General features: G+C 33.9%; 2 protein-coding genes across 2 annotated transcripts; one reads left to right on the plus strand and one right to left on the minus strand.

Annotated features, from left to right (window-relative positions):
• Positions 1-1940: 1940 nt before the first annotated feature.
• On the minus strand, positions 1941-16930 carry LOC110716196 (uncharacterized protein At4g15545-like). The gene is made up of 9 exons (XM_021894818.1): positions 16420-16930; positions 16176-16244; positions 6632-6688; positions 6478-6550; positions 5423-5515; positions 5035-5262; positions 4642-4684; positions 3661-3739; positions 1941-2233 (listed from the first exon to the last, which is right to left on the minus strand). The coding sequence occupies exons 1-9, from the start codon at positions 16693-16695 to the stop codon at positions 2141-2143; spliced, it is 1011 nt and encodes a 336-aa protein (XP_021750510.1). The 5' UTR covers positions 16696-16930; the 3' UTR covers positions 1941-2140.
• LOC110716197 lies at positions 11302-15319 on the plus strand. The gene is made up of 4 exons (XM_021894819.1): positions 11302-12931; positions 13012-13089; positions 14595-14640; positions 14725-15319. The coding sequence occupies exons 2-4, from the start codon at positions 13085-13087 to the stop codon at positions 15190-15192; spliced, it is 519 nt and encodes a 172-aa protein (XP_021750511.1). The 5' UTR covers positions 11302-12931; positions 13012-13084; the 3' UTR covers positions 15193-15319.
• Positions 16931-18699: the final 1769 nt, after the last annotated feature.

Genomic DNA, 18699 nt, shown 5'->3' on the forward strand with positions numbered 1-18699 from the left:
AGTTATGATCAAACACTTCAATCAACCTTTGACGGAGATGTGAATCACGAGCACACCACAAACCACCTAAACAACCTCCACACACGCCACCCAAGTGGGCCGACCGTACGGATAGGGAGGAGAGAGAGAGAGGGACGAGTGGAGAGAGAAAGAATTAGGGTTTTGGGAGTTTGTTGCTTGGTTCAGAATTAACTGTTAATTGTTATATCATACAACCCTAGGTATGGATTATATTTAAAGATCACATCTCTAAATAAATCCATGTCAAGCCCAAAACATTCTAAGCTCACCAAACTATCCTAGCCCAACAATCAATGTGGCATGTCATAAACTCATGAGGCCCAATAATGGGCCTCTAACTTATTTGACCCAATACTCTTGTGTGTGACCTCATATGATCCATTCTATAAGGCTTTGGACTATTTAACTAGCCCAAAGATCAATTGTCATTTCTAGCACCAAACACTAACGACCCTATAGAATGAACTAATTATCTCCATAATAGTGATCCTTAATATATCTAGTAATTGTACTTATCAAAGACATAACTCCTTCATTAAGGTGGTTAGGCTTCTTTTTCTCCTTCTCCCAATCGTGGATCGACCCCCCTACTGGTATTGTCAAACTTAACGGTTATGCTTTCCTTGTTGATGATGGCTGGGTTGGTAAGAGAGCAGTGGCGCGGGACTATAAGGGCGTGGTTATTTTTGCTGTTGTTAGACGTGTCAGAGCTTATTAGGATCCCCTTGTTGCAGAATGCAGAGCTGCACTTTTTGGCCTTAAAGAAAGCAAAAGAATTTGGCCTGGGAGAGGTACTTCTTGATTCAGATTGGCTCACAATGGTGACTAAGTTGCGTAAGAGCTCCCTGAGTCTTTCCCTTGTTAATGTTGTTATGCATGATATTCTGTGTCTTAGTAGTTGGTTTAATTTCATTAGTTGGTCTCATGTCAAGAGAGATGGTAATTTTGTCGCCCATCATCTCACAAAGTTAGTGTCGTTTGATGTTAAACAATGTTGGGAACGTCATGCTTCGGATGATGTTTCCCTATACACGTTTGGACAATATTTCTTCTTAGTTAATAAATGCACTAGCTTCCTTGAAAAAAAAAACATAATTACAGCAACAGTTAATATTAAGATCAAATAAAAACTAAGGTACTACTAAAGTCCTAATCAACTTACAAATTTGATAACATACCCATAACAATATCATCATCAAAATATTGCTCCCATGTGGCCTCTCCTCTCCTCTCCTCTTCTCTTCTAGGGTTTCTCCAATATCTTGGCCATTTAGGCTGGAAATAGTCTAATTTCTAAATTAGCCATTTTCCCTAAATTTTCTTTAGTTTTGCAATTTAGGTTTCAATAAATCTACACAAGTGTAGATACGTCTGTCTCCCTATGTTGGAGTCGTTATTTTTTGTTGGTGTAGTAGTTTGTTTATGTTTAAGGTTTTTTTGTGTGTTATGGTTTATCAAAAAGGTAATCATCTTTTGTCCTATTGTCAGTTCTTTGGTAAAGATTTATTCGAAATCGCAACGGTTGTCAAGTTTTCTAATGCGTTCAAGCTAATCAAATGAAAATCATCCTTACGGCTACAAAAAATCGTTAGATGCTCTCTCCAAAAAGGTTGTATATTCCAGCGATGTGTGCGACAGATGTAGCATAGTACAAGATTTTTTACACGATCGTAGCTTTGATGAAGAAAAACCTAATTTGATTCTATTTTATGTATTTGTTAAGGTAAATTTCATTTGTAGATGCCGGATGCCTTTTTATTAATGAATTGATTTGTTTAAAAAAAATTTACATATTTGATCAATCATGGCCCTTGAGTTTACTGGTGTCGTGGCAGTGATTGGTAGCACGACAAATAATATGCAAACAGGGGGAAAAGAAAATCCCCCTTTATACAGAAAATTCACCATGCATGGTCAGATTATGAATTCCATTCATTTACAAAGAAGATGCAAAGGTAAATTTACAATGGCAGATCAAATTTGTACAAATTCTCAAAATCATATAACTTAAATGCGTTCAATAGATAAAAAATTACTTATTATTTAAGAATAAGATGCTCTTAATTGCACCAAAAATAACAATTTTGAAACAAAAATATAGAAGAATTAGAAGAACGCTTTAATGCACATTACGATTCAGCAAACCTTCGAAAACTGTATACAGGTCTTTATTGTCAGGACCAAAAATATCATCAGCTTTCCGAAGTGTTTCCTACAATAACATAATACCCACGAGATAGGTTAAATATGCAAATTATAACATAGACCAAATCACACATATACATACAACCACAGTTGTTTTGATATTTTTCTTGTAATAAAAGCACATATGTGACAACAAAATCACATAACATTATACGGAATAATAAAAGCACAAGCAAAGTGTTACCTATGACAACATAATACCCACTAGATATTGTGAAAAGTATACAAATGAAATAAGCTGAGCAAAACTAAACAGAAAATAAATCCAAAAAAAGGGCTTTAAGTAAATTAATAAAGCAAATATTAAACCTAACAAGCATTCAGTTATTCCTGATATACTCAGTTTTCCATACCCAATCTTATTACGCCCTCACCTTCGCCCGACCCTCTTCCACCAACAAACCATCTGTTTGGGCCAAGCCCATTGTCCTAAGCCCATTGACCTGGAATTACGAAAATACCTCTCCATGATCCAACCCATCATTAGTCATTGCAAAGTACAGATTTACCCCTAATCTATCCAAATAAGTACAACTTTTGCTACCTGAAAGTACAACTATAAATAGCACTCAAATCATTAATGAGGGTAACTTTTTCCTAATTCTCTCTCCTACTCTCTCTACTTTCTCTCTCCTTTCTCTCACTAGAAAGTACATTCGCTGACTTAAGCGTCGGAGGGGCTTTCCCAGGCCACACCCCCGGGGCAGTTAACCTTCTCTCTTTTGCATGTCTAGCTCTCGGACAACAAGGCGGAGCCGGAGGACATTTGGACATTCATTGGACTTAGTCTATAGGACATCTTGATATTATTACCCTAACCCCGAGGAGTATTCTGTTTCCAGAAACACCATCATATTCACTTAATCAGTGTCTCTCTTATGAACTGCCTTTTTAGCCTGCGAAGCTAACCTCTTTTCAACTATCTTGCACATTTTCTTCTATGGCTCCTCTCCTTTTCCATCATTGAAGAAACTCAGCTGCTAGCTAGGGATGGTGAGAGTCAAAGAACAAACCTCTACAACCTCACTGGTTCCTGAATTTTCCCTCCCAGTTTGTGTTTCTCCCTCCTCTATACACATACAAAGACATACATATTGAAGGGAAAGAGGAGTAAAGGAGTAAAGGATTTTAGTACTCGTATTCTTCTGTTATTTATAAGGATAAAGCATTCAATAAAGCTGGAAAATAATTGATAAGTATACCAGTTTAAAACAAGCTTCTGCTATTTCTCTACCCAAACATGAAGGCATGAAGAAGCAAATGGGGTAAAGGAGGACTTAATGGTCAATGGAGAATGAGAAGGGAGAAATTGGAACAGCTTAAGCACAGTGAGAATATTGATATCAAACTTGTTAGAAACAATTACAGTATAAGTTATTTCTTACAAAATTTAAAAGAAATCCAGCAGAGAAAGAGTAGAGATAAATCACGTACTTCTTTTGTTTGCTTGTGTGAATTCAGCTCCTTCACATTTGCTAAAAGTGCACCAAATTGTTCATAAGAGAGACGACTCCTGAGAAAAACAAACCAAGGGTCAGATGACAAACTCCGCCTTTTATGTCAGAACTGAGTGGACCAGTTACCAGACCACTGAAACAAAGTTCTTAGAACTTCTAAAGAAATGCATCAGCATAAGATCAAGGTAAAACGATTCACAAATGAAATCTTCATAAAGGGAATGCTAAACAATTGATCCCTGCTTAGCAAGATGAAATTATGAAGTAGCTTATAAAAAGAATAATATAATGTGCTGCATTTGTCAAAACTCTAACTTATCCCTTAGTCACAAAGTCACAGTTTGATTAGGTAAATACAGTTATGAACTTAAGTGTGTTTCTGACAGGAACCCATCAACGCGGTTCAAAGTATTGTGCAACTATAAAAACATGTTCAAAATATCAGAAAAACTAAAACAACTCCAGGGTAAGCGGTTAGACAAACATTTTGAGAAAGATAATGATATATTTCTGTGATGCAGTCTGGCAAGGGAGAAGCTACAATAAATATAGTCAGTATATGAGTATATCAATCCCAAAGCCCCACCCTTTTTTCCTGTAATGTTCTTGTATCCTCACAGAACTGACAATTCAATTGAACTCCAACGCCAGAAAGATGAAAATGAAAATTTTCTAAACACGTCCTTTAAGGGAAAACAAGCTGTATTTTCGATCTTAAAACTAAGTTTCAAGCATTGCAATAAGAATTAATAGCAGCTTTCAAAGTCTCAAGGAATTTTTCATAAAAGGCACTGGAATTCTACATAGGCACTAGAACATAGACCAGGCTGTGATAACACTGATAACAGAATGATGAGAACAAATTAACAAGCTTTGAACGCAGATGCATATATACAACACTTCAAAGACAAAAAAAAAGAGAATTAAATTTATATGGAAAGCTTCACAGAGAGGATACCTGACTTGGCGGAAGAATTCTTTCCCATCAACTCGAGGTCTCCCTGAAACATGAAAGATAATTATAGCAACCAGAGTATAAAAGACGGTAGCTGGTGTACATATATAAAAAAAATAAATGCCGCCATTTAACATAGTGGCATAGTATTTTTGGATGTGTCAAATTAATGTGTCAATATTCTTATGAAATATGTTATACTCTTGACATTATCATTGTTCCTTAAAATGGTTTCCCAAATGTCTAAGACACTTTTAAGTAGATAATGGCTTCCTCAGATCAGTCCTAAACAAATTGTGGCCTCTACTTTATTCAGTTTCCATGAATTTTTTGCACTAATTACTACAAACAAGTAATGAATAAATAGTAGCTAATTCTTTGAACGTCTAAACTCACCGCTTGTCGATTCAGAACCTGAAAAAGAACTATGGGTGCTTGAAGGCAAAGAATCAAGCATGCCTCCGGTTGTTGAAAATGAAACAGAATGTCTCCTTGGTGATGCTGGCTTAGATGTTCTGGATGGTGACACAGATGCAGATATAGGAGGAGAGCCCGGAGGAGTGAGGCGAGGAGTGCTAGTTTGTGATGCTAACAAGAGACCTGGTGATATCCGAGGTCTTGAAACTGCGAATCAAACAATTATTACTATTGTCACAAGCTCCAGCATAGCAATCTTTCTTTAATTATTGCACCTGTTTAATGGAAAGATTACAACCACAATGTCGACAAAGCAGCACATGATGTGCACAAATGCACGTGTAAGCAAACACTAGCAGGAACTCACCTTCTGCAACACGATCCTCCCGATATGAGTATCCACGTTCTAAAGTTTCAGTGTCGGTAGAAGAATATGCTGATGGAGGTACAGGATCATCATCTGAATCAGAACAAAAGCATTTAAACCACATCAGAGACCCTGATTGACATGGATGAGATTATATCTCTCTTGATAGTTATTCTTATTTCAATATAAATCATTTTTATACAATCCATATCAAGATATCATTATAGATAACTTGGACAAGCCATTCCTCCACCATGATCAATAATGAACCAGTCCACAACAATTACACTAATAAGTTATTGTATTCAAAAGGTAGATCTTTGCAAAAAGTTTCAATTAACGAGTTCCAGATAGACTAAGTAACATTAAACCCAAATAAAAAAGCACTCTTCGGCAGAAAAATGCATCCGAGCTTATTTTCAATTTGAACATTCCTCATAGTATAAAAATAAGTTGAGTGAGTATTAAGTGAGAGTCCAACAGTTGGTCATCCTTGTTATTACTTGTTAATCCCAGATTTGGAAAAACTTAAAACTATCAAAAATTTATGATCCGCCATCCCAAATATGGTCCCAGGTCAACTTTGGGTTGCAACTTGCAAGTATGCTCACCATTTAGGTTCCAAGAAACAGCACCATAAGGGCTTACTATGATTTAATATAATGTTAGAAATTTAAATACTTTCTCCGTTCTTTTATTATTGCACCACTTGCCTTTTAAGGAAATTTCACAAATATTGCACCATTTCCATTTAAAGAAACAAAATATGTGTGTTCACACTGTAAATATCCAATATACCCTTACTTTTAACACTTGATTCTTTACTTTATGTTTACATCACATGACCTTATTTGTACTTTTACCCTTCTCTCTCCTCATTTTTCCCACTACCAAAAAATGTGAACCCAACATGTATGGTGCAATAATAAAAAAACGGAGGAAGTAGAAGATGTCAATAATCAGGACATTTCCTATTAATTTTTTTTTTTTTTGGAAGGAGAGCCAGAACATTATGACACCAATCTAAGGTATAGAGAAACGGCAGTGTATACAACCTCCACTTGGTGACTGAGCAGAAATAGTTGTAGACGTAGGAGCTTCCTTAGCGGCTTTCTCTTGCAATTTTGCCTGTCAAAAATGCAGGCGATGGTCATTGGTCGACAAATTTCAAATCATTACTAGTAAATTGCTTAAAGATAATGCACTTACAGTGCTTCCATCATCTTCTTGAAGTGACTGCATGAGTGTCTTCCTGAACACCTCCAACTGTTAACACAAGAAGACATACAAAATTAATGATGAACTAAAAGGTACTGTTAACACTAACTGTGGAAAATTTTCACAAATATTCATATTTTGATCTTACCATGCCTTAGGATACAAAACATTATGTTCCAACTTAAATCCATCTACTACAAATATAATCTTCAGTAAGGAAAGTTGGTGAATTAACATCTTTCCATAATTCATGTGTGAATCCTAAAACTGCATATATAGGTAAATGAACAAACTAGTACAAGCATATTTCCAAAAGGATAAAGCTCACAGAAGACAGGAAAGATTAACCATCACTACACAGCAGCAGAAAGGAATAAGTCAATTACTAACTAAAACAGCAAATATGAACACCCAAATCATTGAACACTATCAGAATTTTATTTGTACCCCATGTAATGTTTATGAAGATCCTTCCCACAACACAAGGACTACACATGCTAGGATGTTAATCCTTCAAAAAACAATGGAAGGATGCCCTGTCAAATAAAGCTAATAACTTTGAACAAATAAGTCCCTTTCCAAACAACGCAAAGCTTGATTTAGTTGGTTGAGGATTCACCTGGTAACCTTAAGGCATGATGACATCAAAATATCAAATCCCCCCAATTGTCCCCCTCACTTCCCAAGTGTCTGGCATACAAAAACTAGACTAAGAAATTGTGAAGGTGTCTTTAATTATTTTAATTTTTTTTTTTTTTTGGCAATTAAAATAATAAGAAATAAAGTCCAAAAACAGAAAAAAAAAAACACCAGTACAACAAAGGCACAGGAAGCAAAGAAAGGTCAGCTCAAACTTTCTAGGCAGGACTAAGCTAGCACCAAAACCAAACAAACCAAGCTAGATACAAATAAGCTGTTTCTGGACAGCATTAGCTCTACAAGCTACTGTATAGGCTATTCTACGAAATAAAGTAGCAGTGTCTTCACAATTGCTGAAAACTCTTCTTGTTTCTTTGCAATAACACTTGATATAACATGTGTTTATCTCCATACTTTTTTACTACTCCTCATAGCCCACTATAGCTCATCTGCAAACCCAGCAGGAACTCATTGTTATCACAACATTTATAAAACCTGGCTTCAAATAGCAGCAGCATAGGGACAAGGAAAGAATAAGTGCTCAGCAGACTTTGAGCCCATACCGCGGAGATCACAACTGTTTCCATAGTCTTAATCTATCTCGGGTTAGCAACCTTTTTTAGATAGCTAACCAGGTTACAAACTTGCTTCTTGGAGAAGCCAAGTTGGAGCATAGAATTCTGCACCAGGGAACTCTAGAAAGGAACCGAGAATACATTTAGAAGCCTTTTTTTTTTTTTTTTTTACAGAAAATTTCTCATTCTTAACCAGGAAAACCCAACCACCAACATCTCTAATTAGCTCCAGGCTCGTTCCAAGCAATCTAAAGGCCCAGGGCAAGATAACAAATTGGTGCCCCTTAGACGCCATTTATAGAGCATGTATTCATAATATTTTTTACACTGGCTAGTTTTAGATATCATTTTCTATAAATATATTAAAATCATAATTAATAAATAGATAGTAAACTAATATATGTAGGGATTGGAAGGGGTCATTACGACATTCGCAATGTCACACACAAGACAATCAACCAACAATTTAATCCAATCAACCAAAATTCTCACACAACCAAATCAGCAACAATGCAGTAGCAAAACAACATTAACACCGACAATACCAGGAACAAATGATATTAATCAACACACAAGAATTATACGTGGAAATTCCCTTCGATGTGAAGGTAAAATCCACAAGACCGTTTGAGGAGTCCACCCTAACTTCTCTTATTGATTAATTGAGGGAAACAGAATTTCAAATCAGTTTACAAAAGATTTACAACCCACCAACAACAAACAATAAGAGATAAAAACTAGAAAATGATAAGAGTAGAATTCACCCAAAAATAGTTTTGAGTGAATTCCGACCAAACCAGAGCTTAAATCAACGATCCAACCATCCAAGTGAAGCCCTTGATGTCGTGAAAAAGATGCCCAAATCTAAGCACAATTTAACAGTGAAATTTCCGACAACAACCAGTTTGTAAATGCTATGCCGAAAAGACTGAAAATGGAAGCTATTGAAACCCTCACTCTTTATCTCTATTTTTTTGCGTGCGCTTCCTCTACTGCCTTCACATTCTCAAACTACCCTTATTAGCTCAAGGGTTAAAGGCACAAGCTTACTCAAGAAGCTACAACTTCAGTCCCAAAATTGGACTTACTCCAAACTAGTGAAATGCCATAAAATGGACCAAATAAATGGACCTAAAAGAAAATACATTTTTCTACCAATTGGTAAGACCCATAACAAACCCCCCCCCCCCTCCCTCCAGCTGAACAAGGGGAAGACAAACATGTTTTAATCATCACTTGAAGCTAAATCCCGCAAGCTTACCACAAACTTCAAGTTTGCTTGTGGGAACCATCTTTGTCAACATATTTGCACCATTGTTATCAGTGTGAACTCTTCAGTTTATTTTGTTCCCATCAATGACATTTTGCAACCTATGATATCGAACATCAATATGCTTGGGCTACACATGATACATAGAATTTTTGCTCAAATTCATAGCACTTTGATTATAGCAAAATACTTCATAATCACTTAAACCCAATTCTTGAAGAAACACCAAAGCATCTCTTTACTTGCTTCGCAACATACTCTGCCTCGACAAGGCAACACACTTTGTAACTTGGATTGTAAGGAAGTGGCTCCCACTCCCCTTGAAAAAGTGAACACATAACCTGCGGTACACTTTCTGTTATCAAGATCATCAGCCATATCTGTATCTATATAGCCTTCTACAATAGGTCTAGCATCATCATAACACTAACAAAGTTTAGAGGTACCAATATCTGAAGATCCACTTCAATGGAACCAGTGAGCCTTACCAAGATTAGATAAGTATATACTTACCAAACCAAAAGAATGCGCAATATCTTGCTTAATACACACCATAGCATACATCTAGAACCAACAGAAGAATAATAAAGAATAAAAGACATACTTGCTTTCTCTTTCTATATTTGAGGACAAACTCTCTTACTTAGCTTAAAGTGAGCTCCTAAAGGTATACTAACCAGCTTGGCATGCTTAATATTGAACCTTTCTAGCACCTGTTTAATATACTTCTCATGTGACAGCCACAATTTTCCAGCTTTCCTATCACGAGCAATCTTCATGCCTAAGATTTGCTTTCCAGCTAAATTGGTAGTAAAATGTATTTCTTTTTGGTCCATTCATTTCGTCAATTTTATGGCATTTACTTATTTAGAGTAAGTCCAATTTTAGGACTTAAGTTGTAGCTTCTTGAGTAAGCTTGAACTTTTAACCCTTAAGGCAATAAGGGTAGTTAGAGTGTGAAGGCAACAAAGAATAGACACACACAAAAGTAGAGAGAAAAAGTGAGGTTTTCTGGCACATCTTTCACTAAACTAGTTGTTGTCAGAAACTCCACTGTTGGACCATACTCAAATTTGCACATCTTATTTCTGACATTAAGAGCTTCATTTGGGATGGTTAGATCATCGTTGAGCTCTGGTTTGGTCAAAATTGTCTCTAGACAAAGTTGTTAATTTTAGGTGAATTCTACTCCTTTCATTCTCTAATTTTGATCTATCGTTGTTTGTTAATGTTGATGGGTTGTGAATCCTTTGAAAACTGATTTGGGATTCATTTTCCCTCAATTAATCAATAATAGAAGTTAGAGTGGACTCCTTCAATGGTCTCTTAGTGTTGTTAATGTTGTTGTTTTGCTACTTCATTGTTGCTAATTTGATTGTGTGTTTTTGGTTGTGCGAGAATTAGGGTTTATTGGATTGAATTGTTGGATTATTGTCTTGTGTAAGACATTATAGGTATCAGAGTCGGAGTTATATTTGTCACATTATGGAGTCGAATATTAGTTCGATAGTTAAATTCACATTAACTAATTATTCAATTTGGAAACCTATGATGAAAGACTTATTATATTGTAAAGACTTACATGAACCAATAAAAACAACCACAAAGACAAATGGTAGCACTATTAAACCAACAAAACCTGAAAAAATGGATTGTAAAGATTGGGTGATGTTAAAAAGGAAGAATTTAGGGACTATTAGACAATGGTGGCATATTCGACCATGTGTCACCCATATGAATTGTGGAAGAAATTGGAAGGTCTTTATGAAAGAAAGACCGCCACATCTTAATGACTTCCATCTTATATTAACACGTTGATTGCATGCTTTGTTCTTGTTGAGTTCTTTGCCAGATAGTGGGGAAACTATGGTTGTGACTATTAGTAACTCTACTCAAAAGGATGTGATATATTTGGATGTGATCAAAGAAAGCATGTTTAATGAAGAAATCGGAAGAACGGATATGGGAGTTGATAATTTACATGAAGGAGCAAGAATAGGGGTCCCATAAGTCGTGATAACTCAAATAGCAGGTCCCAAAGGCTCTAATAACTCATGATAACTCAAGAAGACTAATTATATGAAGAACTATTGTTTCCATTTGAAAAAGGAATAAAGAAAGAAGAATGATTCACAAAAGGAAAGAGATGATAAAAACACTACAACAACAACTTTTAAAAGTGATGATGTCAATTTAGTTTGTGCAACAAGTGAATGTCATTTGACATGAAAGATTTGTTGGGCTCGAGTCACCCATGTTGGGATGAACAACCCTAAATAATTAATTGGGATGATCTTCACTTCCTTAATCTTTCTATGTGGAACTTGGGATGAACAACCCTAAATAATTAATTGGCTTAATAGAGTCAAAACCCTCTTAAGGGGCCAAGACATATTAGTAGGATAAGAGTAATTATACAAATCTTTGCCTCTACCACAATCTTTCCTTCTTGAAAAAAATGGCCCACATAAGCTTTGCAACAACTTTTTTACAAGAAATCAAAGTTTCTGAGATTAATGATGAATAAAAGTACAAAACGAGTGGTCATGTATTTGAATTCCAAATAATAATTTAGGTTGTCATAAGAAAACTACTCTGTAGTTAGGTGTGGTTGTAAAAAATAATGTGCTAGAACACTAAACAGGCAATATAATTAGGGTTTGTTCTGTTTGAATGAACTGAACTTAAATGAACTTATTGGAGTGAACTAAACTGAATATTTATGAGAGAAGGAAATTATGAACTTAATTGAAACTAAAAATGCACCGTGTACATCTGAGGTTTGTAAATAAATGCACCAAATACCCTAATTCTCTAACAAATGCACATATATTGACTTATTAAACTAAAATCATGCCACACTGACTTACTTTTTAGTAATTTATGTTTATACAGTAAAACCGCCTAAAAGCATAAATTATATCAAAATTTAAACTTCGTCGATTATTCTAAATCCTAAACTTTTGGGTGTTAGAATTTGCTTTATTAGTTAAGTTTACTTTATAATTAGTAGGTTTAGCATTATAGTAGCACTAAATTGTAATAATTTAATAGAATTTGAAGCTAAGCGGGTCTCAATTTAACAAAATTGACATTTATTGTAAGTCTAAGGGTATTTTGTGCACGTTTTTACATACCTCAAGGGTACACACTGATTTAATATATTTCAGGGATACACGATGCATTTTTTTAAAACCACAAGGGTTCATGGAACAATTTCCCTAAAAAAATGTCAATAATTCCCAATTATTAAACCATTAATAATCCGGAATGTTCCCAACATTATGCACTTAGCTTAAAATCCAAAGTCAAAAATATCATAAACTCATAATTCAATTGAAATGCTTCTCTAGTAATTCCAAAATACCCTGTTAAACTACTTAGTAACTATTTGGCCTAGTTTCTACAAGGGTTTCTTTATCTAAGAATTAGAAATTGGGCCAAACAAGGGTTTTTTAAAAAACAGAAACACTTTCTCAAGAAGCCCAAAACAGCTTCTAGAGTGGGCAAAATGAGAAGCACCAATTTTGAGCTTCTCTACATCAGTTTCTCGGGGAGCTATTTTCCCATTTAATGAAACTTTTTGTTGGACAAAAATATCCTTAACATTTCACAAAAAGACCTCTTATACCCCATTAAGAAAAAGAAACCCCTCTTCTCTCTTCTCCTCTCTCATAAACATCAACTCTTTCTCTCTCCTGAAACACAAACCCCTGAAGGCCAAAAATCATCACCGACGACATGCAATCTGGTCCTCCGGCGCCACCATTTCGTCCACCCAAGAGGACACAACCAAGCAATAATAAGGTATTAATTTTTTTTACTTATGGAAATTTCTTCTCTTTTGTGGATAGAACCCTAATTTCTTTGCATTGATTTTGAGATAGGAGAAAGATATAAATCTCAGTGGTTCTCCTCATCCAAATCATCCCAATATGTCACAAACAAGAAGTTCTGCCAATGAGGTTAGTGAATTGGTCCAGAATTTAGATCTTGAAATTTTCAATTTTGATTCAATTTAGGCGTTTCATTTCAAATTCTGTATTTTCAATTTTGATTCAATTGAGTTGGATGAACTAGGATTAATATGACAAGTGTTTGGGTAGTGTTGTAGTGAATTTCAAATGACATGGTTTTGTTGGATGATTGATTCAAATCAATTATGGCTAGTTGTTCTTGAAGGGTCCATTTTCTGTGAGGATAAATTAATTAGGAGTATGTTGTTAGTGGGAGGTTAGATAGGGTATGTTTATGCATTCTAATCATGGGATAGTTCCATATTTGTAGGTGTAGTTTGTTATTTTCATTTTCTATAAAGTATTCATTGGGTTGGTTTCGACTTGTATGTTATTCTTCTATGTTAATATATTAGATCAAATTTCTTATCAAGTTCCAGCTTGAATTTGTAGTTTACATTTTTAAGTTAATAAGAAATTAAAGTAAACTAAATAGCTTGTAAAGTAAATAAATTTTTAGATAGTTGAGTCTGTTGTTAAATTAAAAGCTTTGAGAAGGAATTATGTATTAGCAAGAATTTCTTTATGACAATACAGTCTTCCATGGCCCAGATTCTTTGCTAGAGATCAATATTAACCCCATTTTTACTCATTCTCCAACTTAATTTGTGTTGTTGTTGGGTTGTCGTGGATGAAAGAGTATGGGGTTTAAAGGGCAGCTAGGGAGTGTGTCGCGTGCGAGGTAGGTATTATGCAAGTTTTTGTAAATAACTCATCAATTTTACATAATTTAAGCCCTAAAATATGTTAAGTACTTAAGTTTTATTTCTTTAATTTTTATAAGTTTGATACTTCATTTCTCATGGTAGGCACTAGTGTTTTTATGGAGGTTTGAAGTGATCTTATTCCTCACTAATATCCTTAGTTAGCAATTTGTTATTCTGTTTACTTTTTTAGCTTCTTGGAATGGTAGATGTCTTATGTAATGTATCCGTTTATGCAAGTGTGTGGAATATGACCATTTTATTGCGGTTTCTCTAAAACTATTTTCTCTTCTTTATTTCTTTTATTAGCTTCAACAGGTTTGACTGATTATTTCAATTTCTTTGTTTTATGAAGTTTTCTTAATTGTTTTAGAATTTTAAATAAAACTCTTGTATCCAAACAGAGCATTATTCGAATTGGATTCTTTCATTTTCAAATTGCTTGTATTGGTGCCAAATTACTTTGGATGGTGATAGTGGAATGGTTGATATGATGTCTAAGTTAAATTATTGTTTTATGAGAAATGCTTGTATGTTGTAAGGTATGTCAATATAATGCTAGTAGAATTTATAAAGCGTGACATTGGGAGGCAGATTGCATTGTGTTGTTTCGAGGAGGATAAAATCCCTTACATAGGGCGCAAAGGTATCCCTACACAAAATGTGTTAGCAATTTATGACTTTGACATGTTATTTACATATTTTGTTGCTGGATGGCCGGGATCTGTTCATGATAATCGAATCTTAAAGGATGCAATGGAAGACCCCAAGAAATATTTCCCTCATCCACCCGAAGGTATATATTTATGAAACTATTATGTGTAATCGTTACCATTATTATATACTATGGTGTCATTATCTAATATTATACAATGTACAGGAAAATGTTGTTGACGCGGGTTATCCGAATATGAAAGGATTTTTAGCTCCTTTCAAAGGTGAACGATACCATGTTCCTGATTTTCGTCGTTCAACACAACCTCCAAATGGTTTCTATGAAGTCTTTAATTATTCACATTCGTCGTTGAGAAACGTTATAGAGAGAACATTTGGTGTCTGGAAAAAAAGATGGAGGATATTATCAATTATGCCCAGCTTTCCGTTGGAAACTCAAAAGAAACTTGTTGCAGCTACTATGGCTATGCATAACTATATAAGAAGACACGCGCTTGAAGATTTGGAATTTGATAAATGTGATGCAGATCCTTATTATATACCTGAAGTTGAAGGGGATGTGGATATTGGAGGCAACCCGGTAACTACTCTTGAAGAACATGATGGATCAATGGATGATTTTAGTATGGAGTCTATTCGCTACAATATTGCAACTTCTCTAATGAGTCGTTGATTGTAACATTATTGGATCTTTTATTAGGAATAATTATATTAGACATTATGTTTGTAATTATGAACGTATGAAACTTTTGGATATGAATTATTAATATGAAATTTAAAAATCTAAGTATTTAGACTTATGAATTGTTCAAAATTTTATATTAAAATTTTATCTTACAAGCAATTATAAACAATTTGCTAACCAAAATTTTTTTAAAATAAAAATAAAAAAAAAAAAAAAAAAAAAAAAAAAAAACTATTATTAACAACAATGTACAAGAAATTAATACTAGTTTATTCTCCCAAATAAATTTTTTTAAAAAAAAAAAACTGATATGGGCCAAACAAGGTAAAATAGTTTCTCAATCTAAGAATCACTTCTGATTTTTGATGGGCCAAACAAATTTGTTTCTTACAAGTGTTTCCCTAGAAATAGTTTCTGGAAAACTACTTCTGGGAAACAGAAGTTGTTTTTCAGAAGCTTGGCCAAACAAATAATTAATCGCCCAAAATCCACAAAATCAATATAATAAAGAAAAACCCATAAACCCTAATCCGAATCCCTAATCTACACCCTAATTATGTTAATTGCGTTCAATTAAAACTTGTATACAAATACAATAAACAATGAATTAAAAGGAAAGTGTGAAACATTATTTGAATAATTGAGAATTTGTGTTCAATTGATTGAGTATAATCTTTTGGATTATTGAGTAAGAATGGAGGGGAAGTTAATTCAGAAAGAGAGAGAAGGTAATTAGAGGAGTTAATTAAGTGGGAAAATTGAAAAAGTAGGCCCAATAACGTCTTAATTGGACGGAAAATATTAATGGGTAGTGCTCCCCAAACGTGGGTAGTTGTTCACAAATAAAAAAAATTGAATAGTTGTTCACAAATGACCCTATCTTTATAGCAGTTCTACACTAAATTTTCCTAAAATAAAACATTCTGAGTTATTAAAATATAATTTAAAAAATAATAATATTAGCAACGTACCTTGGATACATCTCTTCGAAGCTTAGCAACAGTATTGGACAACGAACTATTCTCCTTCAACAAATTCTCCTAAACAAACAAATATATCAATTACATAACAGACTTGAAAATTCAAAAACAGAATTCAATATCAGAGCGAATAATTGTCCCTTATAAAAAAACCCGAAAATTAATAAATACAAAAAAAACCGAAATACCATTTAGAAAAGGAGGGAGTAACACGAAAAAAAAAAAAAAAAAAAACCTTTTCTTTTTCGGCACGGGAAACACGGTCTATAGTTTCAGAGAGGGAGGCATCAAGAGACTCAATCTGAGATTGAAGATCAGAGATGATGTCGTCTTTTTCGGTGACCTGAGAACAGAGAACAGACGCTTCTGATTCGAGGGCAGAAACACGTGTCGAAAGGGCAATGGAGGTGATCTTACGGGCAACATCAAGCTGAGCAAAAGGATCAGAAGGTAATGCCTGTAAAACTTCATCGGGAAGATCGAAGTCGTTAGTTGTTGATGAAGTTCCCATTTTAGTGGAGGAATCACTTCTTTTTCTTTGTCTCCCCTCTTTTTCCGCGCTTACTCTATCTCATTTTTTATTTTATTTTTTTTGGATATTATTTTTGTTTTTCAATTAGTATTAAAATGTTTTGGGGTATGTCTATTGTCTGGATGAACGTGTGGTTGGTGTTAGAAATATTGGATTAGTCAAACAGATAAGAAAATCCTTTGAAATTTACTAGTTGAACCACCCATACATAACTTGGTTTGTAAATCCTTTTCAAGTGTAAAGATTAAAGTAAATATTGGCAAGATTTATCTCAATATATGTTGACCTCGATTAGTTTTGGTGATGACAAGCAAACTCGATTTGATAAAAGTGTATTAAAGGCATGTTCTCTTCCGTTGAAGTTCAGTTCAGTTCAGTTCAGTTCAGTTCAGTTCAGTTCAGTTCAGCTCTTAATTTATGTCTAATGATATTGCTAATGATATAAAGCCAAATTTCATTCTTTTAAACTCTTATTACAACAACAACAACAACAACAATAATGATAATAATAATAATATTAACAATAATAATAATAATAATAATAATAATCAATAAGTAATAAATAATAATAATAATAAAGAGAGTGGGTTAGGGTGTTGGGCCGTAGCAAATTTTAGCTTTTCTTTTTTTTTTAAATATTTTTTTTAAAATATTTTTTTTAAAAAAATTGTTTAAATGGGTTAGATACATGTAAGTGTTTTGTGTTCTGTTGTCATAATACTATTTTATTTTTAAATTAAATAGTATATGTGTTTAAAATGTTTAGAGGTTTCAAGTATTTAATATATTTTTCATAAATTTTATAATTATATAGTATATTTTTCGTAAATATTTTAATATGTACATTTGTATATACACATATGTATAGTAATAAATAATCAATAAATAATCAAAGATCACTAATCCGTAGTTAAAAATCACTAATTAATAAGTTCAGTTGAGCTTAGTTCAGTTCAGTTCAGCTGAGTTCAATCAATCGGAATAGGCCCTAAGTGTGCAGGTTATTTAGGCAGGTTCTTATTAAGAACAAAGTTCCGGGGTTGGAACTAAGAGAAGTCCTTAATCTACATATGGCATACACAACAATTTGAAGTGAAGAAGGCAAAGAAGGTTTTATGCTTTGATGTTCTATTTGGCAAGATATAGTTATCAAAGGTCCAATTGGAATATCATAAAAGCAACGAGTATTACATGAAGACTAAAAAGTATGAGTTAATATTTTTAGGCTTTATGTAAGTGTTTGATATTTTATGATTGGTTGGAACACAAGGAATACGAGAGTTAATTGGAATTAAAAATGAAACGATCGATCAATTTTATAAATTTGGTTTTTATCTTATTTTTGTTTTTTGTTAAATTTATAAAAAGATATTTCTTTGATATTTTTTTTAACAAAATAAATATCTTCTGTAAAAAGATTTTAAGTGATTCCTTAAATTACTCTCCAAGGAAAAGATTTATTCAAACCTCATCCCACGTTCTATATTGAACGACTTTCCTGACTTCTCTACATTGCTTGAGTTAGTTCCTAAAGTTTAGGAACACCACCTCAAGTAGTGGAGAATGTGGGGAAGGTGGTTGGGTTGATGAAACAGTATAAAAAAGGAGTTGAGTTTCAGTTTTAAGGCATCTTGACAATCGTACAACATTTGAGTAAAAAATATATTTGTTAGTGAGAGTATTCCTATGTTCCAACTATTGTAAGATATCTAAACACATAGAGTTCAAATTACTGAGTTGTAATTTGGGAAAGGGTTGAGTGATCCTTGTAAAGACTTAGATTTAAGTCTTGAGTGTAGGCTTCGGAGTAGAAGCTAGAGTGAGCATTTGGGGTTAGCTTAGGTTCTAATTGGAACTTAAGTTTTGTCGAGTTCCTTATAGGTTGTAATGGAGTAGTTGCCCTATTTAGTGAAGTCGTGTTCGAAAATCCAAGTGGTCGTGGTTTTCTCCTTGTTGGGTGATATGTTCATTTTATATAGTATT

The sequence above is a fragment of the Chenopodium quinoa genome, unplaced genomic scaffold (assembly GCF_001683475.1).
Source record: "Chenopodium quinoa cultivar QQ74 unplaced genomic scaffold, ASM168347v1, whole genome shotgun sequence".
NCBI classification, from domain to species: Eukaryota; Viridiplantae; Streptophyta; class Magnoliopsida; order Caryophyllales; family Amaranthaceae; genus Chenopodium; species Chenopodium quinoa.